The 26,538-nt window shown below is 40.0% G+C and overlaps 1 protein-coding gene across 3 annotated transcripts in view; it reads left to right on the top strand.

Annotated features, from left to right (window-relative positions):
• Window positions 1-24,719, top strand: part of Tnks2 (tankyrase 2) — a 52,716-nt gene extending 27,997 nt beyond the window's left edge. For 2 of the 3 annotated variants that reach the window (XM_032891874.1, XM_032891872.1), the window contains 14 exons: window positions 2,753-2,898; window positions 3,534-3,699; window positions 4,727-4,946; window positions 6,173-6,282; window positions 7,288-7,476; window positions 10,460-10,712; window positions 11,599-11,681; window positions 13,143-13,263; window positions 15,837-15,934; window positions 17,042-17,116; window positions 18,767-18,872; window positions 19,692-19,878; window positions 20,756-20,912; window positions 21,991-24,719. In XM_032891874.1, coding sequence (XP_032747765.1) covers window positions 2,753-2,898; window positions 3,534-3,699; window positions 4,727-4,946; window positions 6,173-6,282; window positions 7,288-7,476; window positions 10,460-10,712; window positions 11,599-11,681; window positions 13,143-13,263; window positions 15,837-15,934; window positions 17,042-17,116; window positions 18,767-18,872; window positions 19,692-19,878; window positions 20,756-20,912; window positions 21,991-22,053 — 1,974 coding nt within the window. In that variant the 3' untranslated portion in view covers window positions 22,054-24,719. The remainder of the gene's footprint in view (window positions 1-2,752; window positions 2,899-3,533; window positions 3,700-4,726; window positions 4,947-6,172; window positions 6,283-7,287; window positions 7,477-10,459; window positions 10,713-11,598; window positions 11,682-13,142; window positions 13,264-15,836; window positions 15,935-17,041; window positions 17,117-18,766; window positions 18,873-19,691; window positions 19,879-20,755; window positions 20,913-21,990) is intronic. The other variant, XM_032891873.1, reaches the window with a different exon arrangement.
• The last annotated feature ends 1,819 nt before the right edge of the window (window positions 24,720-26,538 follow it).

Raw genomic sequence — 26,538 nt, 5'->3', positions numbered from 1 at the left:
TACTGTTTTGATGCCTGCCGTACACATCGATGTCATACTGCCCGTAGTTTGTGCTCCTGTTCTGTACAGAAATGTCTGTCTGGGAAATAACCCAAAAGCCTGATGTTTTGAAAGAGCAGGACTAAAGTTCAAGTAATATAAACCAGATTTTGAATCAGCTATTTCATGAACTCATTGATTCTTTAATGCTGCATTAAATGTTTCAGTTTTTAAAATTAGCCTGGGATAAAACCCTTTCTTTTCCTCCTTTATTAAAGACTTCTTAAAGCTAGACTACTCTAAATTTGAGAGAGTGCTCATATGTACTAATTTGTGGTAGAATGGCTGTTCGAAATAATTTTGTTGGCTTTCTACATAGTAGATTTCCTGTAGATTTATATAGATTTCTTTTTTAAAGATACACAAGCTACACAAGCCTTTAATTCCAGCACTCTGGGAGGTGAGTGAGTTTAAGGCCATCCTGGTCCACATAAGAGGTCTGTCAGTGTTACCCAGTGAGACCCCATCTCAGCATCGACAAAAAAGACTTAAAAATGTCGGTCTCATTCTAGAGCTCTGAGAGTTTTAAATGGGTTCAGTGTTGGGAAGGATTATGCTGCGCTTTCTCTCCTTCAAGCTTCACAGACGTTCTTGTGCCCATACTCAGGTTTCTAGGCTTAAACTTGTACCGGCTGAGCCATCTTGATAGTCCCGAATTTAACTTATTTATTGAAATTTCTTTTTAAAAGTGCACGTGATCCTCTCTCTACTGTGCCCAGTGTGAATAATATAGATATCACATGTAACAAGGCTTTCTGATTTGTTTTTCATGATTCAAGTGATTTATGTTGTATTAAGTTAAAGACATTGATTTTAAACTATGTGTGAGAGTAAGGAGACGACTGCCGAGTTTTAAATGTTCATTTACTTACAGAACATATTTAACAAGCATAAGACTAAATGCTAAAGAAGTGGTGGCATGCTCTGTGATGCCAGCACTTGGAAGGCTGAGTGAGATATCATTTTTAGTGAGATATCATTAGTTTGAGACCAGCTTTGTTTCCCCTTTTTTGTTGTTTTTGATGGTGGTTTTACTTTAGGTTTTTTTGGTTTTTTAAACTATAAACTTTGTTTTCAGAGGTATTCTAGAAAAATAGACTAGAGGTCTAGAGGTAGACTAGAAGAAGACATAAATTTAAAATATAAATTGGATTCAGAAAACAAAATGTGTTAAGGAAGACACCCATTCTATTGGGTGTCTACAATACCTCACAAACACAACTTAAGAAAGGTTTATTTCAGCTTACAGTATAGGGTACAGTTCAGCATGACGGCAGGAGCGTGAGATAGCTTCTCACATTGCGTCTGCAGCCAGGAAACAGAGACCAAAGAATGGATTTTTAGTTCATTTTCCCTTTTTATTCATTCTAGGACACTAGCCCATAGAATGGTCTCATCCATAGTTAGAGTGGGTCTGATTCCCTTGGTTAACATAATCTAGGTGGTCCCTCAAAGGCACGCCAGAGACAGAATTATTGCTGTCCTCAGACTCACCAGAAGAGGGCATCAGATCTCATTTCAGATGGTTGGGAGCCATCCTAGGTGATTTTAAATCATGCAACCTGACTGTATTAACTGGACAAAGAGAAGCAAAGGATATTAAAATGATCTTTGATTACTAACCACACGTGCCAGCAGCTGGTTCACAATTGAAACACTCATTCCTATCATGTTTCAGACCCACTGAAACATTATGTTGGGACGGGAACCTCATTCATCATCAAATCTTGCTGATGTGTTTCATAAGCTCAGAAGGGCTTTGCCAGTTCATTGGCTCCCTTGGAGATAAAACTACTAGTGGGGCTTACTGAACTTGCCTGGTTTTTGTTTTTGTTTTATGTTGCTATTCTTTTGACTCTTGTGATCTGTTAACTTTATTATTCTCTCATTCTTTGCATAATCATCAAGAATATTTGGGGTATCACTTTTGATTGAGCCAAAGAACATAGCAAAAGAAACAAAACAAAACAAAACAAAAAAAAAAACGGTTAGTCCCTATTTCCTTAGTTCTTCAAGATCACATATAGCCAGAAATACTTTCTTCACTCGTTATCTATAGTGCAGCACAAGTCATTGTCTTAAATGTGGTTCCTTGGCCACTAAGTAGCCTAGAAACTTGGTGGGAATGCAAATTTACAACCCTAGGCACTGCCTTAACAAAATTTGGAGATAAGACCAGTGTACATCAAAATTCAGAACCACTGGTCTGCAAAATTACATTTTAAACTTTTAATATGCTTATAGATAGATCTTATTAAAATACAGATTTGCTGTTGGGTTTTATTTATTTGTTAGAAGTATTATGAAGTTCAGGCTGGCTTTGAACTCATAACCCTTCATCTTCCAATGCTGGGATAACAGGCATATACTTCCGTGTCTGGCTTAGAATGCAGATTCTGAGTAGACATGGATATGGGACTCTGGATTTTTCCTCTCTGTACTGCTGAGATCCAGTATGCTACTACCTGTGTTTACCACCAAATGAAATTAGTCTTTGAAGTTAGGTTATCGATGTATAAATACTAAAGTTCACTATCTTTCAAAAAAAGTAGGAAATATAACCATAGATGAAAGGACCAGAAGAAATCTCAGTAAATGAAAAGCTGGAATAAGAATAGTTTCTGAAATACTTATTTAATAAGAAAATAAGGCAGACATTTAAAATTTCCGATAAATTGTGGAATGAATGTGTATGCTGTGTTCAATCCTACAGAAACTCTGTACTGTTCAGAGTGTCAACTGCAGAGACATTGAAGGACGGCAGTCAACCCCACTCCATTTTGCAGCTGGGTACAACAGAGTGTCTGTGGTAGAGTATCTCCTGCAGCACGGAGCCGACGTGCATGCTAAAGACAAAGGGTGAGAAACACCAGCCATGCCTCTACCTTACCTTTATAGAACCTTTATGGGGAAATACAAGAAGACTTCTATGATAAATTGTAAAACTGATTTTGTTTTTTAACATATAATTTATTTCCTAAAATTGGTTCAATGATAGCTTATTCCGTTAATATTTATGCTGAGTATGGTGGTGCCCACCTAAACTCCAAGCACTGGGGAAGTTTGAGACTAATGTCAGCTCAGTATGAAACCCTTTCCTTTAAAAAACAAAAACAAAAAACATGCAGATGGCTCAAATTTCCATTAAAATTAACTTGTGTGATGTTTTGTTGTTTTATAATTGTCAAGAAAAATTCATTTTTGTCATTTTCCTATCGATTAATAGTTTTCAGTGTTCATTAAGGATATGCTAATTTTTGTTTATTTTGAAATTACTTTTGTTTAAAATACACAGTGCTAGATGTTAAGTCTATATGTGAATGTTTATCATAGTCTTCGTATTTAAGACATTTTGAAATTCTTCCCCCCCCCCCCCAAAGTCTTCTACTCTCCACAGATTAAAGTTTTACGGAATACTGTCTTAGACAGTTCAAGAAATAAATGTCTTTGGTTGGCATAATTGCTGAGATTAAATCACTTGTTTAACTTTTCAGAGGTCTTGTTCCTTTGCACAATGCATGTTCTTACGGACACTATGAAGTTGCAGAACTTCTTGTCAAGCATGGAGCAGTAGTTAATGTAGCTGACTTGTGGAAGTTCACACCTCTACATGAAGCTGCAGCAAAAGGAAAATATGAAATATGCAAACTTCTGCTCCAGGTATGCCTAAGTACTGCTGTGGACAATGCAGTTGCCTACAGTACTCAGATTGTCTTTCGAATAACACTAATCTGAGTCTTAAACCAATGAAAGCAGAAAAAATGCTTTCTAATACTAAAACTAGATTTCAATGGGAAATGTCATGAGCATTTTTATATTTTAATCTACATGTATATTTACCAGCACAGGGGTTTGTTCATATAGCCACCTATTGTGTGATAGTTCTAGTTGCTGTCTAACTTTCCTGTTTGGTAATCTAACCTCAAATTACTTGACTTATATGTGGTCGATAAGCCCAATTCGTATAGCCTTTTATAAAAGTGATGGTGCTGGTCTAATATATACAGATACTTAGCTGTAAAATATTACAGCATAGAATCATAGTGCAGTATTAGTAAAAAGGAAAAATGCAGCTGCATGTGGTAGTGCACACCTTTAAACCCAAGCACCTGGTGGGCAAAGGTAGGTGGGTCTCTTGAGTTCATGTCCAGCCTGGTCTGCTGAGTGAGTTAGTTTCCAAAAGGCTAGCCAAGGCTACACAGTTAAGACCCTGTTTTGTTTTGTTTTAAAAAGAAAATTTCAGGGGTTGGGGATTTAGCTCAGTGGTAGAAAGCTTGCCTAGCAAGCGCAAGGCCCCTGGGTTCAGTCCCCAGCTCTGAAAAAAGGAAAAGAAAAAAAAAAAAGAAAATTGCAACAGTGCACTGTACGGTAATTCAGTCAACTGCATAAACCATTGTGTAGGAGGTAGAGCCAGGACAGTCAATGATCAAGGTCATCTTCAACCATAGAGCAAATTTCAGACCAATCTAGATACTATCTAAAATAATAGTGATTAAATTTAAAATTATATAGCTGAAAACTGTCACTGTAGCTTTTATTCTTAGATGCATACATATTAATGTGTTGTGGGTACCTATGGTATTTAAGCATTTATAACAATAGCAGTCTTTGCTCTCAACTATTTTCTCATTGACAAAACACTAAGCACTTCCTACCATCCCTCCTCCTCCTTTTTTCTCCTGCCTAGCATGGTGCAGACCCTACAAAGAAAAACAGAGATGGTAATACTCCTCTGGATCTCGTTAAAGATGGAGACACAGATATTCAAGATCTACTTAGAGGAGATGCAGCCTTACTAGATGCTGCCAAGAAGGGTTGTTTAGCCAGAGTGAAGAAATTATCTTCACCTGATAATGTAAATTGCCGTGATACCCAAGGTCGACATTCTACACCTTTGCATTTGGCAGGTAAATGAGGGAAACTAGATTTAATGATGACATCTAAGATTGTTTTTATTTTACTTACTTTTTGGTGGGAGGTGGTGTGGGGTTAGAGAACTTCTTGCTAGAGTCTGGCCTTCCATCATGTGGGTTCCAGGGACCAAGTTCAGGCTTGTCAGGCTTAGCAGCAGGTACATTTACCTGCTGAGCTGTTTTATCAGGCCTATAAGTTATTTTTCCTTTTACTCTTGCTTCAAATGTTTCCTCTAAGTAAATTTGAAAGACGCAAATCAAATTATCTGTCAAAGCTGTCACTCTATCCTAGTATGTGTGTTTATGCTTAAGCTTTACTTTCTGTAGTACTGATTATTTGAGTATGAACAGTTGGTGGAGTGGTAGGTGTCACATGCCTTTGATCCCAGCACTCGGGAGTGATAGGGGGACCAGTGGATCTCTGAACTGGATGCCAGCCTGGTCTACAGAATTTCAGGACAGCTAGAACTGCACAGAGAAGACCCGTCTCAACAAAAGTATGAAGAGCAAGCAGTAGAGGAAAACACTATGTTTACCTTCCACTTACAGGACTCACCCACATACACACTCACAATTACTGTACCTTGTGACAAGTTTAGTGCTTTAAATCCTTCATAGGGGTGACATGTGCATTAAAATTAGCATGATAAAACTTAAAACCATTAGAGAAATTACAAACTTACTTTCTAGCTATGATTATGTGTCTAGAGATAATTTGCCATAGAAAGCTTGCTGAGCTGACTGACAAGGTCATAGATTGTGTCATGCTTCCAAAGCAGTAAGCTTGTTCTTTGGTTTTAACAATGCTAAGCTCTGTCTTCAGACTGAATCTTGTCTCTGCAACTTCCTGAGAACGGATGCTTCCTGTTTGCCCATAGATGATTTCCTTTGATTTTTGACCCTCAGATCATACACTTGAGTTTAGCATGTTATATGTAACAACCATGAAGACAAGGCCTTTAATAGGGAAATTTTAAATGGAAAGATAGGCAAATCTTTCAGCAATTTGGTAGGTCTCCAAAAACAATGGCTAACAATAGAAGCTTCTAACATTTTAGTCCACTGGAAGATTTTTTTTTCCAGAAGTAAAATATTAATAGCTTCAGATTTATATAAAATTTACTAATATCTATTTATAAATATTTAGGTATATGGGTGATAATGTGATTTTGCTACATTTACTAGTGAAAGTGATGTTGCTTTTTTTTCCCCTGAATTAGCTGGTTATAATAATTTGGAAGTTGCTGAATATTTGTTGCAACATGGAGCTGATGTGAATGCCCAGGACAAAGGAGGACTCATTCCATTACATAATGCAGCATCATATGGAGTAAGTTCTTCTCTCTTATCTTTAAGAGCCTAAATGATTTTCAAAGTGGATATCACACAGTTCACATGGAATTTTGTGTTGCTTCTTGTTTGACAAAGAATTAAATAAGACATTATATAACACAGATGTTCAAATCTGTAGAAGTATGTTATGTGACATGGCCATGTATTTCTGTTTTTCATTGTAGTATCCTTGGCACCTGTCTCTTATTTGATGAAATACTAGGGTGTTGGTGTGTACGTGCGTGCGTATGTGTGTGTGTGTGTCTCAGAAAATCCATAGGTTTCATAGGAATCTTTAGAGATTGTTACTGATTTCCAGCAACCCCGAAGGTTCTGATCAGCATTGGCCATTGTTGGTGGTCTAGTTTGAGTGAGGAAGTTGCCAGTTTGTAGATTGATATTCACCAGTTATAAGAATTAGTTAGGGGCTGGAGAGATGGCTCAGTGGTTAAGAGCACTGACTGCTCTTCCAGAGGTCCTGAGTTCAATTCCCAGCAACCACATGGTGGCTCACAACCATCTGTAATGGGATCTGATGCCCTCTTCTGGTGTGTTTGAAGACAGCTACAGTGTACTTACATATAAATAAATAAATCTTAAAAAAAAAAAAAATAAAAGGAATTAGTTAGAAACCATGGAGTTGTATACTAGAATACTGAACTGTAATTTTGAAGCAACTACCCGTAAAGTACAGTGCTGACAAGAAATAGCTTTCTTTTTCATTCTAGAATACATTTGAAAATAAGACAGTAGGTATAGAGCTGGGTTTGGTTTTGAGATTTGAGATTTTTTTTTTTTTTTGGGTTTTGTTTGTTTGATTCAGACAGGCAGGGCCTCTCTACACTAGGCTGTCCTAGAACTCACTATGTAGACCAGACTGGCCTTGAACTCAGATATCTGCCTGTCTCTGCCTCCTGAGTACACAGCCAGCTCAAAACCAGTTTCTTAAGAAGGAAGGTTCCGTAAAAATTTCCACCTGTAACAGGACTGTTTTCTCTTGCAGCATGTAGACGTAGCAGCTTTACTGATAAAGTACAATGCGTGTGTCAATGCCACGGACAAATGGGCTTTCACACCGTTACATGAAGCAGCCCAAAAGGGACGGACACAGCTTTGTGCTTTATTGTTGGCCCATGGAGCTGATCCTACTCTTAAAAATCAAGAAGGACAAACACCTTTAGACTTAGTTTCAGTAAGTGATGGGCTCTTTGAAAAATCAGAAAATTCACATGACATGTATAAAATGTCTGCATAGTAAATGTGGTTTTAGCCCAAATTTAAATTTAGGAATCGTTTGGTACTGTGATATATATAAATAATAGAGTTATTTAATCAGTTATTGTATACTAAGTAAATACTTTATATGTGGGAAAGCAAACAGTAGTTGGGAAACAACAGGCCCAGGTCCTCTGTAAATGCTGTTACAGTGCATGGTGTTCTAGGCTGAAGTCTTACCAACTTCCCCAGTTAAATGCATTGCCTTAAAGGTGTTGCAAAGCCTGCTGCTAGCAGAGACTATCCTTCCTCACTACTTCCCACTGTTGTTGCACACCCTGCAAGCCTGCTAAGCTGATGGCTCAGCTGCTAAGTCTAACAGGCCTGAGTTTCATTCCTGGACCCACCTGATAGAAGAGAATTACCTCCCACAAGTTGACCTCCACATATGCATCTTGGCACACATGAACCTGTACACATATATGCACACAAAATAAATAAAATTAATGCTTAATTTTTAATTTTTTTATTATTTTTAGGGTTTATAAAATAAGCTGTAGGTGTTTCTTTCTCCATGGCTGTTTACAAAGGAGCCTCCTTTATAACTCCCAAATAGGTGCCACTCACCGTCTGCCCCTGAGGCCATTAACCAGAGCAGTAAGGTAGAGGGAAGCCAAGTTCTGTCCTCCCTGGATCTTTGAGACAAGCTCTTATTCTGAAGTCCTGACTGTCCTGCAACTTGTCTTTAAGGCTGGCCTGGAGTCTCACCCATCCTTTTATTCCTAAGGGGTGTGTGTGTGTGTGTGTGTGTGTGTGTGTGTGTGTGTGTGTGCCCACTTTTATGTGTACCACTTGCATGCTGGTGCCAGCAGAGGCCAGGGAGTGTCAGATCCTCTGTAACTGTAGTTGATGTGCTTCCTGGAAACCAAATCTGAGTCCTCTGGGAGAAAAGCGTTTATTCTTAACTATTGAGCCATCTCGGGCCCTTTGCATGCATCTCTGGCTTGCCTCCTGGGTGTGCTGAGATTATAGCCATGTGCCACCACACCCTGCAAGAAGCGTTTTGAGTTTGAAAAGATAGTGTGTTCTATGGAGAGAGAGCGCATTATTCCAACCAACTGACCAAGAACCTGATTAGGTTTGTCTGCATTCAGATTTAAAGCGATGTTTCCACACCATACCATATTTGCATGAGGGTTTCTTGGAAATGTCTCTTTGGTTCTAGTTTAGAAGTAAGCTGTATTTATTCCTCCCAAACACTGATTCAGCCGATAGGTTTAGTGGCAAGGAAGATAGAAAGCTATAGACCACGTGCACAGAGCCTGAGGAGATGGACCACTGAGTAAAACACTTGTTGCACAAGTGTGAGACCTTAAGGTTGAATTCCTAGAACCCATGTAAGTTCTGGATGCATAGTATGAACATATGTGGGAGAAAGGAGGCAGAGATAGGCATCCTCTGGAAACCTAGGGGCTAGCTAGCCTGGCATCACAGTGATGAGACCATCTCAGAAGTGAGAACCAACACCTTCACCCCCTTTAACCTCCACGTGCACTGATTTGCACACTCATACATAAATACAAATTATACATATGCCCACAGAATAAACTTTTAAAGATGGTTTTGAGAGAGTGAAAGCCAGCATGAGCCTTAGAGTGAAATAGGTGTGACCTACTGCTCTAGCCTCTGCCACTTAAAGTTGCAGTCTTTTTTTTTTTTTTTTTTTTTAATTCATTTATTATATATGAGTACACTGTAGCTGTCTTCAGATACACCAGAAGAGGGCATCAGATCTCATTACAGATGGTTGTGAGCCACCATGTGGTTGCTGGGAATTGAACTCAGGACCTCTGGAAGAGCAGTCAGGTGCTCTTAACCGCTGAGCCATCTCTCCAGCCCAAAGTTGCAGTCTTACTAGTTGCCCAGCCTCTACAGTTTAGAAGCAACATCTATAAGGGATAAAATATATCCGGTTAATTAGAGAAGCATTGTAAGAATATCTAAAGCCTATAAACAGTTCCACATAGCATAATGTGCCCAAAAAATGGTCTTTTTTATAGGTCAGCAAATACTATACACAAACTGTAAAGGTCAAAAGATGCACAAATGAGGGAAGAGAAAGATAAGGGGGTGGGCACTAAATGAATAGCCCAGAAACATCCCCGTTAGTGATTTCTTAGCTTCTCTTTAACATACTATGCCTTTATTGGAGAGAGGAGGCTGGAATGTGTTTCAGTATGCCTATAGAAGTCAAAAGGTAACTGGAGGTCTATTCTCATCACGCCTCATGGGTCCCAGGGATTAAAAGCAGGCCATCAGGCTCAGTGGCAGCTGCCTTTCCACTGAGACATCTTTCTATCCCGTTACTTAGTTTCTTATTTGAGCAATGTAAATAATTGCATGTCATTAGTGAAGTGGATATAACACTGAATTTGGAGGCTTTTTCATCCTAGCAGTTTGATTAAAATTATCTTTTACAAAAAACAGGCTTTTCTGCATTTTGAATAACAAATCACTGTTTTCTAAAAATACAAATGGGTCTGTTTGCTAAAGTTCTGTACAGATTGAGTTGCTAATGTCAGAGTTAATTATAATAGGGTTGAAAGCTCGTACTTTTACATTAGTAGTTCTGTAATTAATTTTGGTGCCTTTCAGCCGTAATCTCAGAGTTGCCATTTTGTTCCTCCTACTTGGCACCATTCGGCAGTTTCTTTGTTCAATGGCATGTTGTCTGGAAAGGGTGTTCTGAATCGTGCTTTCCATTTAATGACAATCGAGCTAGCTGGGTATCAGCCTGTTTGTTTCACTTTTAAGATTTTCTAGTGTTTCTCAGTGTCAAATGGTAATAGGCCTGGTGTGAATTTGCTAGGTTTTATCCTATTTTTATTGCATCTTATCAGGCATAGAAGAATTGTAAAGCATGTTTGTGACAGATTTTGTCTCCTTGTACTGTATCCTAGGCAGATGATGTCAGCGCTCTCTTGACAGCAGCCATGCCCCCCTCTGCTCTGCCTACGTGCTATAAACCTCAAGTGCTCAGTAGCGTGAGGAGCCCCGGAGCCACTGCAGATGCCCTGTCTTCAGGACCGTCCAGTCCATCCAGCCTTTCTGCAGCCAGCAGTCTGGACAACTTAGCTGGCAGTTTTTCTGAACTGTCTTCAGTAGTTAGCTCGAGTACAACGGAAGGTGCTACCGGTTTGGAAAGAAAAGAGGGTGAGAGTTTATATAAATAACTGTAACTCACATTGTAGCTCCATGTTTGTCATTTAAAGTGGTAGAAACTGTCCTTTAAATCTTAAATACAACTTTTAAATGAAGTAATTAAAATATCCTAGGAATATTCACCCTTTATTTTCTTCTATTAGTAATATAAATGGGATTCCTACAGAAATTTCTTTCAAGTCAAAAACTGATGAATGTGGTGTTAACTGACATTAATTTATTATTTGCTGTTTTGTGTGCACAAGCGTGCATGTGTCCAAACCTGTGCTGTGCAATGTATGTGGAGATTAGAGGACAACTCTATATCAAAGGTTCTTCATTTGTTTTTTGTTTGTTTCATTTTGGTTTTTTCATACAAGAGTGTCTATGGGTCAGTATCCCTGACTGTCCTGGAATTTGTTCAGTCCAGCGATTGACCTCAGGTTGCCAGGCTTGGGTAGCCAATGCCTTACTAAGCCGTCTTACCAGACCTGACCCATTTTTTAGATGTCAGCCTTTACCTGTCACATTCATCGTACTCTATACAATATCGTAAAGCTTTCTTTTATAACTTTGAAAGACTTGATCTTGAAAGATTTGTTTTTAAAGATGAGGCTAAAAGTAAATTTTTAAATGGAAACAAAATGAAAAATACTTAAAGTTGAGAAAGCACATGGCCAGGTAAATGTTTAAACTGAGCATGATAACATACACTGTACAGTGGATTTCTGAATTTGAGGCCAGCATAGCAAGCGTAGAGTTCCAGGGTAGCCAGGACTGCACAGTGGGACCCTGCCTTAGAAAGAAAAGTTAGTACTTTGGCTGCACAGTAGATTCTCAGGTCTTTTATATTTACAATGTTGTACAATATTTTGATGTGAAATTTTATTCCTCCCAGATTCAGGAATAGATTTTAGTATAACTCAGTTCATAAGGAACCTTGGACTTGAGCATTTAATGGACATATTTGAGCGAGAACAGGTAAGTAGGTGAATTCTATTGTTTGGTTTAGTGTTTAATAGAAAAATCTAGAAAATACTTCAAGTTAATTAAATCTTCTAAGCTATTGAGAGATTTTTCTGTAGGCTGTTTGTTAATCCTGGACTCCGAACCCTGGGCCTCCTGGATGCTATGTGTACTGTGTAGTGGTGTTCTGTCTACTGCAGCTTTGAGAGCTTTTTGAGACTAGAAATCAGTCACTTTCTGATACGGCTTGACCTTGGAGTCTCACTTAGCTCATTATCTAACTCTTGTACTGATAAGTAGAGATAAATAAGAGCATTCTCCTAAATAACATGATCTGACTCCGTCCTTTGCTGCCTACTGTGGACAGGAATGTGAATGTGCTAGCCATATCATTGAGCCTTTCTGGGTAGTCCCAATTTAAAGTATCCATCAGAGAGTTGGGATTTGTCTCAGTGGTAGAGCGCTTGCCTAGCAAGCGCAAGGCCCTGGGTTCGATCCCCAGCTCCGAAAAAAAGGATAGAAAAATAAATAAATAAAGTATCCATCAGAATACATGTATTTATTCCTTCTAAAAGTCACTTAGTGTGTATGAGTGTTTTACCTGCATGTATGTATACAACATGCATGCCTGGTGCCCGTGGAGGTCAGAAGAGGATGTCAGATCCCTTGGAATTAGAGTTCCAAATGGTTGAGAGCCAGCGTGTGGTACTGGGAGCCAAACCCTAATCCTCTGACGGAGCAGCTAGCCCTGGCTTTCTCTAGCCCTGCACCCTCTGACAGACCGCGCTCTGAGCTGTCTCAGTGGACCCTACAGTATTTACGGTTTGTTGCCATTGCTGTCCTGATTGTTCACAGAATGAGTTTTATAAATGTGCATAACCTGCAATCTAGTTAGGGAGGTAGAAGAGAAACAGGAGACATTACAGTCCTACGAAGATTTTAATAAAGCTAAAGAAGGAGAAGATTACTCTTACTGGGCATCTTAGGGATGGCTTTTTAGAAGCTGTATAATGAAACAGGATTAATGCTTTCAACTTGAGGAAGCTGAACAGTTATGCAGGGGTCCTTGAGGAACCATGCAAGCGCTGTCTGTAAAGGGCTAGCTGTATGGAACAATGTGTGGAAGTACAGTATAAAGATGAGTATGAAAGGGTGTTTATGACCCAACGTGTTTTGTTCCAACTTTTTGAGTTTAATAAATGACTTGTTTTCTATTTTGCTTTTTAAAATACTCTGAAATGGGGCTGGTGATTTAGTACAGGGTTTGATTCTCAGCATCCACATGGTGGGTAACAACTGTCTTCTGTAATGCCGGGGGGGGTGGAGGGGAGTGATGGGCTCTTTTGGCTGAAGGGTAGATAGTACATGCACAAACAGACAAACTTTCATATTATAAAATGTATCATTGAGACTGTCAGTATATGACTGTCTACCGAATGAGCCAGCATTCTGAACCGTTTGGATGTCTGTTCTAAGATCACCTTGGATGTACTGGTTGAGATGGGCCACAAAGAGCTGAAAGAGATTGGAATCAGTGCGTATGGACATCGACACAGGCTCATTAAAGGGGTCGAAAGACTGATCTCTGGACAACAAGGTACCTCATTTTAATAACTGGTTGACAGTTTGTTTATATGAAGGCAACCCTCAGTATAATACTTCAGAAGTCTGTGAGAAGCTCTCTAAACAGGACGAGTACTAATAGGGGTTTGAACATAATGCGGTCTTGCTAATACTTAAAACTTCCTGACACTACTAATGTTAATTATATGACCCAAAGTAAAGTCTCTTGGTTCATGCAGAAATTTTAGGATTATTTTAGCTCTTGGGAGTGGGAGAGTATAATTAGAAGTTAACCTAGGTCTAAAGTGTTCTGAGTTTAAACGATCTGGAGCATAGATATCTCTTTCTCATATTCACATGGCTAGGTAATGATTAAGACAGTTCATAAGATAAAGTAATGTTTTCTATAGCTAAATTTTCAACAGCATGGGGGAAAGTCCTAAAAACGAATATTTTATAATGTTTAGCTAAAGGAAAATGCAAATTACATTCACTCAACAGGTGTTAGCACTTGTATGTACCAGAGTTAGGTAAAAATTGTGAATTAGGGGCTGGAGAGATGGCTCAGCGGTTAAGAGCACCCGACTGCTCTTCCTGAGGTCCTGAGTTCAATTCCCAGCAACCACATGGTGGCTCACAACCATCTGTAAAGAGATCTGATGCCCTCTTCTGGTCTGTCTGAAGATAGCTACAGTGTACTTATATATAATAAATGGATAAATAAATCTTTAAAAAAAAATTGTGAATTACTCTAGTAGTCAAAAAAATCACATTTTACCTTTATTGAACAGAAATGGTGATTTATCATAATGCTGATACAGCACTCAGGGATGTGAAGTGGTGCAGCCACTATGCACAGCAGTGAAACTAAATACCATCATGATATAGCACGAGCACCCCTGGGTATGTAATAAAGGGGGCACAACAGCTGCATATCCATAGTTACAGCTACACAGTTCACAGGGACTAGGAAATGGAGCCAGTTTATATGTCCATCAACAGGTGAATAGACAAAATGTATACATACATACGATGGGATTCTAGTCAGTTGTGGTAAATGAAATTATGACATTTGCAGGAAATTAGATCACACTGAATGTTATTATATTAAATAAAAATAAGCCAGACTCGGGTAAACACCATTTGTTTTCTCATTGGAGCACAGATTTAAATCTGTGGGCATGGCATAGAAGTAGAAAAGGGATGATGGGAAGGGGGAGGAACCAGAGGATAGTGGAGTACGTGTTACATAAAATCAGAAAAGGATCTGGGTGGTGGTGGTGCACACCTTTAATCCCAGCACTTGCACAGAGGCAGACACGTCTCTTTGAGTTTGACAGAGTGAGTTCTACGACAGCCGGGACAACACAGAGAAATCCTGTCTTCAAAAACCACTACCACCACCACCACCACCAACCCAAAAAAAGAGAAAAATAAGGGGAAAACAGCAGAAAGGGGGGAGACTGCTTGAAAATAGTAAAGAGCTGCAAGAGAGAGGAGGGACAGAAAAGGACTTAGGTGAGGAAAGGAAGGACAGAGTGACAATGTGTGCTGAGTGCTTGTGAAGGGCTGGAGTAGGACCTGTCACTTGGTTTGCCAATCAGAACAGGAGGTATGCGACTAAAATTGAAAGAGATCTGTTTGTAAAATGAAGAGAGGTTCAGGGTGTGTTAGAGATGTGTACTGGCCAGGAATGGGCTTCAGAATTATTATTTTGTGTGTATGTGTGGGCACCACCTGCATTTAATACCAGAGAAAGCCAGAAGAGGGTGTCAGATACTCTGGAACAACAGAAGACTTTGGATTGAGTCCCACTACCCACATGGCTGTTTACAACTCTGTAATTCGAGTTTCAGGGTGTCCTTTTCTGGCCTTTGAAGAAATTCACATGTACACCCACAAACATACACATAAAGTAACATGAATCCCAGGCCGGAGAGATGGCTCAGTGAAGAGAACTGGATGCTCTTCCAGAGGTCCTGAGTTCAATTCCCAGCAACCGCATGGTGGCTCACAACCATCCGTAATGGGATCTGATGCCCTCTTCTGGTGTGTCTGAAGACAGCTACAGTGTACTCATACAAATAAATAGATAAATGTATTTTTTTAAAGAGGAATCTTAAAAAAAAAACGAGTGTGCAGACATGAGAGCTGCAGATGGCTTAGTGCTTAAGAGTACTGGTTACATAATTATGAGAGCCAGCGTTCAGATATCAGAACCCATATAACAATAAAAACTAGATGACTGCCTCTGACTCAGCTCTGAGGGATCTGAAGATACCCTCTGGCTTCTGTGCACATAGACTAGTCGTCTGAATACCATGGGTTTGATACTGATTAGTAGGGAAAACTGGTTCAGTCCAGATGAAGCGTGTGTTGGTTCTAAGCTCTGACAGTTGGAGTGTCTGTTAGAACACTGTATAGCCCTGAGGAAAGGTGGGTGTGGTGTGTGCCAGAGCTGTCTGCACTTCTGCAACCTGTAACGCTAAGTCGTCATGACGTGAGGATTTCTGGGAACTAATAGCATCACATAAATAAACCATCTCGTTATTTTGAGTTCTTGCTGATTTTTTGGTAGTTTCTTTACTTGTAAATTTTATTTCATAGGTCTTAATCCATATTTAACTCTAAACAACTCTGGTAGTGGAACAATTCTCATAGATCTGTCTCCTGATGATAAAGAATTCCAGTCTGTGGAAGAAGAGGTATGTTCATCACGCTTAAATAAGTGGATGAGATGGATCGAACCACCATACCGTTGACTCAGTCGCTGTTTCCTTGGACATGCATTTTGTTTTTTAAAATGTCTCTTATCCACCTTGAAAATTTGAAAGTATTTATAATGAAACTCTCATTAATCTTATTTAGGTACTTAAATTGTTATTTCAGTTCAGGTTGAACCAGAATTTTGTTGGAAAGAAGGTTGCTGTCATTTGAAAATAACGCTAGTTTTCACTCCCTCTGAAGACAGCTGCAGAGTGAGGGGTCTCAGGCGGGACTCAACATTTAGATAATATTTTTATGAGAAACTTTCTTTCCAAAGAATTCTTAATCCACTGAAATCTTTGAAGAATACCCTCCCAATCCATCCTCTACCCCACCCCCATCCCCATCTTGTGGTTTGATTGAAACAGGGTCTCATTATGTTGCCTGTCTGTCTTGGAACTCACTGTGTAGGCCATGTTGGCCTCAAACTCGAAGCTCCACCTCCCTATACCTTCTCAGTGGTTTTTATTAAGGGTTGTACACTATTACACCCAGCCGAAGCGTCCTCTTTACACTTTGATGTACACATACCTTATCTGTATGTTAAGCACAGATAGAAAATTGAATGAAATTTAGTTCTTTAACTCATAATCCCAAGAAAATGCATGTTGTGTTTTATTAGGCTAATATTAGCACAGATGAGTCACTGTTTTGATTTTATGTTTAACGTTTTTACATTCTCTTTTATAGTGGTTTATATCATGTAACTTTTCAGCTGTAAACATGTTTTCAACTATATAACTATAAATATCTCTAGATATACTCATGGTAATCCCAATATTCAAGAGGAAGAGGCAAGTTTATGGATCTATGACTTCAGGGTCAGCCTGGTCTACAGAGCAAGTTTCAGGACAGCCAGGGCTACACAGAAGAATCCTGTCTCGAAAGAAGAAAAAAGAGCACATAAATTTATAGAATTATGTTCTTTCAAGAAAAATATTAAAACTTATCTTGAATTCTCAGAAATAGTATCAAATGAATTTAAAACAAAACATAAGTCAGAAAAGACAAAACTAATGTGTATGTTTTAAATGGCTTTCCATCAGATGCAAAGTACTGTTCGAGAGCACAGGGATGGAGGTCACGCAGGCGGCATCTTCAACAGATACAGTATTCTCAAGGTAACATGAGAAGGAGGTTTCCAAACCAAGACTGATTTCCACAGCCCGGAGTCTTAAGAAAGGTTGAGGAGAACATAGTGATGTCTAGTACGATAGCTTTCTAACATGGCTTCATGGACTGTAGAGGGGGCGACTGTCCTCCAAATTTTAACTTCTCAAAAACTGTTCATTTTTGGGGCAAAATATCACTGTCTACCTAGGCTAGTCTGGAATTTGAGTCTCTTGCCTCAGGCGTTCTCGTCCTGGGGCTCAGACCGTGGGCCACCATGCCCGACATTTGTAAAGATTCTTCTATTTTAGGTCGGACATGGTAGCTCACAGCCTTTAATCACAGCAGTGGGGGACATTCTGGCAGATCTCTGGGTTTGGAGACGGCCTTGTCTACAGAGCAAGTTCCAGAACATCCAGGGCTACACAGAGAGCTATCTCAAAAAAAAAAAAGAATAAATAAAAATGATTGAACAGGGGGCTGGAGAGATGGCTCAGCGGTTAAGAGCACTGACTGCTCTTCCAGAGGTCCTTGGTTCAATTCCCAGCAACCACATGGTGGCTCACAACCATGTGTAATGGGATCTGATTCCCTCTTCTGGTGTGTCTGAAGACAGCGACAGGGTACTCACTTATATAAAGTAAATAAAATCTTCAAAAAAAATGATTGAACAGTATCAGTATTCCATGAAGTAGATGTGCTCTTTAGGTTAATGAACTAAAGCTTACTTAGTGTGCTGTGGTTCTGTTACTACCATGAGGTTCTTTAGGCAAGGAGGAGTCACTTAAGCGTGAAATGGAGAGGCTGATTTCTAAATGTCCTCATTCAATATGAAAGGAATCCATTTCAGTACAGTATTTAATGATTCTCTGTGTGTGCTAGAATAGCTTTACTTTTGTTATATTTTATACATAAATAAGGCTGGTTTATACCAGCTATGGTTCTTGATTACATCTGTTATCCATATTTTGAGTCATTTTGTGGGGTTTTTATGTTTGTTTGAGCCGATACTAAAACTGAAACTTTCATGCTTCCTTTAGGGACCACCAGGGGGCTGTAGCACTTAGTGCTAGAAATGTCCATTTTTACCATAGTGATTCTCCAAATGAGACCAGCTTTCATCTTTAAATCTTCTCCAGATGAAAGTGGGGACTGGCAGGGAAACAGAGTAATAGGAAAAAAGCAGGGTGATGTGTGGTGGGTGATCATTTCAAATCATGTTCACGGTGTTCTGAGTTGGATAGTCAGGAGAACAGGATGCTGGGCCTGGTCTCATGCTTCTACAAAGCTTAGTATGGCTCAAGTATTTTAGTAACAACTTAGTGGTGACTTTTATTTAGCTTCCTATTGTAAGTAATTTAAAGTTGAAGTATTTCACGCAACTTTCAAATATTCGTGACCCCTTCCTGGCCACATGTAGTCTTTCTTTCTCTTTGAAAAACAGTGTTGCATGTATATGAACTCCTACACACACACAATTGCATGTACACAACCACATATATGTGGAGGTCGAAGGACAACTTATGGGAGATGATTCTCCTTTTAGTCTGTGGTTTTTTAGGTTTTGTTTTTTGTTTTGTTTTGGTTTTGGGTTTTGGGGTTTTTTTTGTTTTATTTTTTTGTAAGATAAAAGGTATTGTTAACTTTTCTGGTTTTTATAGATTCAGAAGGTTTGTAACAAGAAATTGTGGGAAAGATATACACACCGGAGAAAAGAAGTTTCTGAAGAAAACCACAACCATGCAAATGAAAGAATGTTATTTCATGGTAAGTTTGTACACTGCTCTAAGAGTGTAGCTTATGTCTTCTTAATAAAGGTAACATTTCTGTAACTTACATTTGTGTTCATATCCTCAGTTACTTTTGTGTTAATATTCCTTAAAACGAACATTTTTATAAATTAAGATTACCCTGTTGGTGGCCAGTAAAATGGCTCATTGTAAAGCCTTGCCACATGAACCTAATGACCTGAGTTCTGTCCCCAAAATCTATGCTGGGAAGAGAGAAGTAAGTTCTGAAACAGTGGCACACTTATGCAAAACCCCACACACGCCCAACACTGGGTCTCATATGCTTATGCTCAGTGTGGTTTTTGCTAAGCCTCTGAGCAAGGAGAGGAGGGGGCAGCATGTGCCTGTGGAATGTTCCGTAGCAGATGATGGAGGAGAAGTGGCCCAGGAAAAGAAGAGAGCATGACAGGCTGCTCAGGCCCTTCTGGTTATCTAGAGAAAGCACAGAGGTCAGGCATGCTTGCAATACCTGACTGATGTCTTAGCCTCACTGTATGCCATGAGCTGGGAGCCCTTGGTCCTGAGTTTGTATGTATTTGATGCTGGAAAGCAGTAACTTTTGCATTAGAATTTCAAAAAATGTGTTGCTATTCTAATGGAGTCTATCTGTTGGCATATGAACCACTACCCTATTGGAATCATTAATCCCAACCTAAGGAATTCTTAGCTCTAAAGATGCAAGCTAGCATCCACAGAGATAATATGTCAATAAAGAGCAAATATTGCTGGAAACGTTAACTTGTCTAGGGCCTTGGTTCTGTTTTGTGGACTGTGTTGCCCGTCTGTCTGTCTTCAGGGTCTCCCTTTGTGAATGCGATCATCCATAAGGGCTTTGATGAGAGGCACGCCTACATAGGGGGCATGTTTGGAGCTGGGATCTATTTTGCTGAGAACTCTTCCAAAAGCAATCAGTATGTGTATGGGATTGGAGGTGGCACTGGATGTCCAGTTCACAAAGACAGATCGTGTTACATTTGTCACAGGTGAGAGATTATTACTTATTTCGATAATAATTAGATCAGAACTAATTACATATTTGAGAAACATGGAAGGCAAGACAAACCTGATAACTTGAGGGATGCATTAAACTTTGAATACTTGGTTCTCCACACAGAATGCTAAGGGGAGCCAGGAAGATAGTGCACGACCACTGCCTGGCTCTGTTGACAGAGATGGAAGTGTGGGAGTTGAAGGGTGCCTAAGCCCTATCTCCGGCAGGAAAACACAGCCAGGCATACTGGGACCTGCCTTTAATTCCAGCACGCTTCCTCTCTCTCTTCTCTGTCTCTCTCATGCATGAACACGATGTGTGGGGGTTGGGGGAGGGTGTTGAGACACACTATCTAGGCTGTCCTGGAACTCAGTGTATCGCACAAGCTGGCCCAGACCTGAAGTGATCCTCCTGCCTTGGCCTCCTGCATGCTAGGATTCACTGTGCCCAACTTGTTTTATTCTCACTGCCATTGTTTTCCCAGTAAGTTTAGGCTTATGTTTTATATTAGGAAGTTCCTTTCTGGGTATGAATTACTACCATTTCTGTTTTGAGTCACAAATTCATACTATTTAGGGGACTAAAGAGTTTCAAATTCTGTAAATTGAATGCTTAAAAGTCTTCTGTGGGGGTTGGGGATTTAGCTCAGTGGTAGAGCGCTCCTAGCAAGCGCAAGGCCCTGGGTTCGGTCCCCAGCTCCAAAAAAAAGAAAAAAAAAATAATAAGCAGTGTTCTACTCCCCCTAAGATGTTGTTGGAATATAGTCCTTATGTAGTTATCTGGAAATAGTTACTAACATAAAGCTATGCTGTTCTGGGTTTCTGCGTCTAATCTGTTTTCGGGGTGACATTTTCCTTTTCGTGTTTTAGGCAGCTGCTCTTTTGTCGAGTGACCTTGGGAAAGTCTTTCCTGCAGTTCAGTGCAATGAAAATGGCGCACTCTCCTCCCGGCCATCACTCAGTCACTGGCCGGCCCAGTGTGAATGGCCTAGCATTAGCTGAATATGTTATTTACAGAGGAGAACAGGTAATTCACTTGTACTTGTCATCTTTGACGCTGCATGGCTTTTTTTTTTTTTTTTTTTTTTTTTCTTTTCTTTTTCTTTTTTCGGAGCTGGGGACCAAACCCAGGGCCTTGCGCTCGATAGGCAAGCGCTCTACCACTGAGCTAAATCCCCAACCCCGCTGCATGGCTCTTACATGGACAGGACATGTTACCGTAACTGCATTTGGGTAGGTGGGGTTGGGGGCAATAACTTCAGGCTTGAAAGTTTATAAATAAAATGTTTGTCATAAGATTTTCAAAATAGTGCTGGAGAGATGCTCAGTGGTTAAGAGCACAGGATGTGCTTCCAGATTGCCCAGGTTTAATTCCCAGCACCCACACACAGCTCACAATAGTCTGTAACTCCAGTTCCAGCGAATCTGACACCCTCATACAGACATACATGTAGGGAAAACACTGACACACATAAACTAAAAAAAAATAATTATTTTAAAAAAATATTTTCAAAGTCAGAGAAGAACCATTGATGTATCTAACGTATTCAGTTTTTCAGTCAATACTGGATCTTTCTCCCTTTTTTTTTCTGTAAAATATAGCAATGATGTATAATAATTTCCTGCAGTAATTGACAAAGACTTTTAAAAAGCCAGTGTAAAGCAGCATTCTAAGTCAAGTAGGTGGCAGAATTCCCTCGGTTACTGACAACAGACGAATGTGTATGTAAATATCACCCTGGACCTACGTGCTACTGAAGGTTACTGACAACAGACGAATGTGTATGTAAATATCACCCTAGACCTACATGCTACTGAAGGTTACTGACAACAGACGAATGTGTATGTAAATATCACCCTAGACCTACATGCTACTGAAGGTTACTGACAACAGACGAATGTGTATGTAAATATCACCCTAGACCTCCATGCTGCTGAAGGTTTGAACTGGAAGGTTGGGAGTCACGCAGGGGTGGGGAGGAGTTAGAGAAATGTCCCTGGGGAGTTGGGGTGTACAGGACTGAAGGGAAGCAATGCTATTCAAGGGCATCTTAACCTGCAAGAAAACACTCTTTCCAACATTTAAACTAACCTTTCTTTTCCAGGCTTACCCTGAATATCTAATTACTTACCAGATTGTAAGGCCTGAAGGTATGGGTGATGGCTGAAACCAGTTCTCCCAAACATAGTGTCCTGAAGCAGCTGACGGCCTCTTAAGTTTCACTCCTTGGCGGGAAAAGAATTCATCCTGACTACAGGCCTGTGGCAGAAACAAAATGTGAAAGACGCCTCATGTTGTGACTTGGTGAAGCTTTAACAGTGTACAGTGTTTCCGAGTGTTTCCTGTCTCAGCACTTTAACAGATGCCATTCCAGGTTCAACTGGGTTTGTCTGTCCTAAATTATAAACAGTTAACTTGAATCTTTTATACGTCATGCATTGATTCTAACAAAAATGGTGATCCCTCAACAGAACTCATTTTACTAATCAGTACTGTGTTCTTTAAAACACAGCATTTACACTGAAGACAGTTTCATTTGTAAAATGTAAATAAGAGCTTTTGTACTAGCCCGGTATTTATTTACATTGCTTTGTACTATAAACTGTTCTAGAGCTGCAGGTTTACAGAGTATTTTCATATGTGTTGCTCATCTGTGTTTCATCTGTCGTCACCCGAGTGATCGCTACGTTGGATTCCAGAGGCTGCTCAGTTGCTAACAGAGTTAGTGGGGAGACATCAACTTAACAAATTCAATTTGCTGATGAAAGCATTTCTCTATCAATAGAAATCTTTCACGTAAGAATTTTATAAATACTCTGGGAGTTTTATTGGTGATGCCTTTGTGTCTACAAGGCACACGTTCCAGAGAGCTCTGGTGTGAAGTGATGGGGGGCTTGTGGCTAGAGAAGCTTTTCGATGGCCTTAAACTCTGGGTCCTGCTTGAGAGAGGTCTGATGTTCTCAGCATCAGAGCAGAGCCTCCACAAGCTTTCAGAATGCTAAGCCCCCACTTCTCAACACTTAGTGCTCTGATCATGAATTGTGAGCGGAAGTTACATTTGGTACTGGGGAAGGCAATCGTGGGTATTTCCAATCAGATCTAATTACCTTAAATATAAAATGGAGGGGTAGGGATAGCAAGTGGGAGTGGATAGTTTTTTTTACTTTCTAAGTTTTCTTGATCTTATGGTTATGTTTATAGCCAGTGTATTTATCACGAGTAAACACAACCCAAAATCATAGGTGTGAGTGTATGTGTCTGTGGGTAACCTCTGGAAAGGGCAAGCCCTGCGCTTCCTACTTGTGTCAAGGCATTCGGCCCAGTTGGAAAAACACTGTCACAGGCTTAAGTTCAGTATGGCAGCTGTGGAAGAAGTCACTTTCCATGAAAGGCCATTTTTACTGTTCTCTAATGTATCTCTAATGTAAGCCTTACACTTCCTATCTTATCTTGCATTGCACAGAGACCTGTCTTACTGCACAGCAGTGCACTCAGAAATCAGAGATTTTACCCACCTAAGCTTTTGTGAATGAGGATGTCCTCTTCACTCTCTTTACCACTTTATCTTTGTTTTATATTTGATTTGGTCTCTTAACTACCTGGTCCTTTATACAAACTTGTACATAGAGTTGCTCGAAAGTTAAGCTTAACCGTCCTATGAGTTAAGAGAATTATATGTCTGGAGTTGTTCCTAAGATGTGAATTGTGGTCAAGGGTTAAGAGGTCAAATCCTAACCTGGAAATGCTTTTATACAGCTGTCTGCTAACTACAAACATCCTAAAACCATTTCTTGAATATAAAAGGAGTATGCCAAATTTTATATAAAATTTTCAGGTTCTGTAAGCTTCTGGGTTTTATAGTTAAAAGATAATGAAATTAATTGATGGGGTTTATATTTACGTACTTCTAAGGTTGGCCTATGTTACTCTGTGTATGGATCTGGAATTGTTTTTCATGTAAAATCATGGTCTGGTTATGAGCTGTGTTGCCTCCTAACCCCATTGCTTACGTGTTTCCACTGTGGTCAATACGCTGGCATGGCAATGTTTATTGGGAGCTGGGAGTTGGGGGTGTGGTTTAGTGCTTTGCATGAAATACCTTACTTTATAATGATGAAATTGCTTTTTCTTTTGCCTTGTGATTTTTTTTTTTTTTGAAGTGAAATTTAATTTGTGTGTGTGTGGTGTTCTGCCCATCGGAGTGTCTCCTTGTATCACATTCCATGCCTCACTTAACTCTTAATAAACTGTTTACTTGTTTTATGGGTAGCATGGTAATTCATTGAGATTGCAGTCAATCGTTATTGCAAGAGAACAGAGTGTAGTTTTGAGTCTGATTGTGACAGGGTGCAACATAAATGTAAAATGTTGAATGTTGTGGCCATACTTAACTCAGTTGCTTCCTGATGAAGGTAACATGTGTCTGGGCGGCTACACCATCCAATATGACTTTGGTAGTCCTTAAAATTCACTCATGAAATCAGTCTGCTTAACTTATAAAGAGAAATATATTTTTGGTTTTTATGTCATAAAAACATTCTTGATAAGTTTCCAAATCCCAGTTAGTCGTATTTTTTTTCTCTAAAAGGAAAAAAATTAGTGTATTTTATATTTCCATATGCTAATGACCTGTATGTAATTAGTCCTTGGTGTTCCACAAGAAGAGTCTCACATCGAAGTCGATATAAGCTGCTTTACCTTCCTGCTTCTTTTAAGATGATACTGAAGTGTTTGCTTGCTGTTTGCTGAGCGTGCATGCCCACGTATGATGTGTTCCAATTGTTTGCAGGTTGAGGCAAGAAAACATGCAAATAAACTTCCCAAACCTCCTAACGATTAGTTCTCTTGACTGTGCCTTTACCTCTGTCTTAGAGTTTCACTGCTGTGATGTAACAGTATGACCACAGCAGCTCGTCTGAAGGAACACATCTAATCGGGTCTGGCTTAATGGGTTCAGAGGGTCAGTGCATTATCATGGTGAAAGGCCTGGCAGCACGCAGGCAGACGTGCTGCAGGAGCTACGAGTTCTTGATGGGTGGGCAGCAAGGAAAGACTTCCACTGGGCATGGCTGGAGCATATATGAGACATCAAAGCCTGCTGCCACAGTGACACATTTCTTACAAGGCCACACCTCCTAATAGTGTCATTCCCTATGGACCAAGCATTCAAACACGAGTCTGTGGGGGCCATTCCCATGGAAACTACCACACCTCCTGTCCTGTGCAGACGTATGCGGTGATGGAAGGTGTGCAGTGGCTCCCCGTCACCAGAACTGTTAGGATGAGAGCACTGCCTTTCACTGTCTCCCGAGTCCCTGAACACCCTGTGTTTCCTGTTTACATGGATTGTGGCCTGAAGTAGTTACATCTTCTGTTACTGTTACACGTCTTCTCCATTTAGACGTGGACTCATAGCTACTATCCCCACAACAGATATGCAGGGCGCTCCTCCAGAATGGCATATCATAGCGCAGTCCACACAAAAGTGAGGTCTGCTAATGGGCTTTAAATTTCTCTTTATAAAATTGTTGACCTGCAACAGACTAGAAATTGTAATTTGAGCCAGGTGCAGTGGTGTACACCTTTAGTCCCAGCAGCCAGGAGGCAGAGCCAGGATCTCTGAGTTCAAGGCAGCCTGGTCTACAGAACAAGTTCTAGGAAAACACAGAAGCTGTGTCTTGAAAAACAATAAGTACTTTGAGAAGTTTAAAACCAGCAAGCATCTATATGAGAGTAAAAGTCAATCTTTGGGAGCCACATGGTGGGAGGAAAACAAACTGACTCTTGTGTTGTTGTCTTCCACGTATACATGCAGACATGCACCCATCCCTGTCACGTGTTCACACATGGTTACATGTTTTGGTTTTTTGATCCAGACTGCTCTCAAACTGAGTCATACCTCAGCCTCTGTGGTGCTAAGATTATGGGTCCTTGCCAAGCAAACGGTACACCGGTGTACATGAGGCAATGCACCCATATCCATAAAAAGCTCTGAGAAACTAAAAGGCAATTCAACCCTTCATTGCCCTTGGAGAAGAGGGGAACGCTGACAAGGTAGGAAGAGAGTGTGGTGCCCAATTTTACCAGTGGTGGTTGTCATTCCTAACCTCAAGAGGAACTCAAGGTTATTAACAGGGATTGACACTGCTCAACATGTACTGTAACCAGGAGTTATGTGGGTGGTTCATGGCTATTGCTGGGAACTGATCTACTTTGAGAATCAGAAAAGGGAGACAACCCTGTGTCATACAAGCCCTGATTACGCAATGCTGTTATTTCATTACAAGCATCACTGAGTCATCTTCCCAGCCCATTCATTCCTTCTAAAGTCTGCTCACCCTTATATGGAGAGAGCAATAGCTAGTAAAAGACACTACAGCAGTAACAATATAGCAAGGTTACAACTAGTGATAGAAGCAAACCAGTTTCCTTTTCTTTTTTAAAGATTTATTATATTTATGTGAGTACACCGTAGCTGTTTTCAGACACACCAGAAGAGAACATCAGATCCCATTACAGATGGTTGTGAACCACTGTGTGGTTGCTGGGAATTGAACTCAGGACCTCTGGAAGAGCAGTCGGTGCTCTTAACCAATGAGTGATCTCCAGCCCGTAAACCAGTTTTCTAAGAACTACCAAAAAACAGGAATAT

The sequence above is a fragment of the Rattus rattus genome, chromosome 2, assembly GCF_011064425.1.
Source record: "Rattus rattus isolate New Zealand chromosome 2, Rrattus_CSIRO_v1, whole genome shotgun sequence".
In the NCBI taxonomy this organism is placed as follows: domain Eukaryota; kingdom Metazoa; phylum Chordata; class Mammalia; order Rodentia; family Muridae; genus Rattus; species Rattus rattus.
The sequence above is the reverse complement of the archived record's forward strand: the minus strand, read 5'-3'. Positions and strand labels throughout refer to the sequence as shown.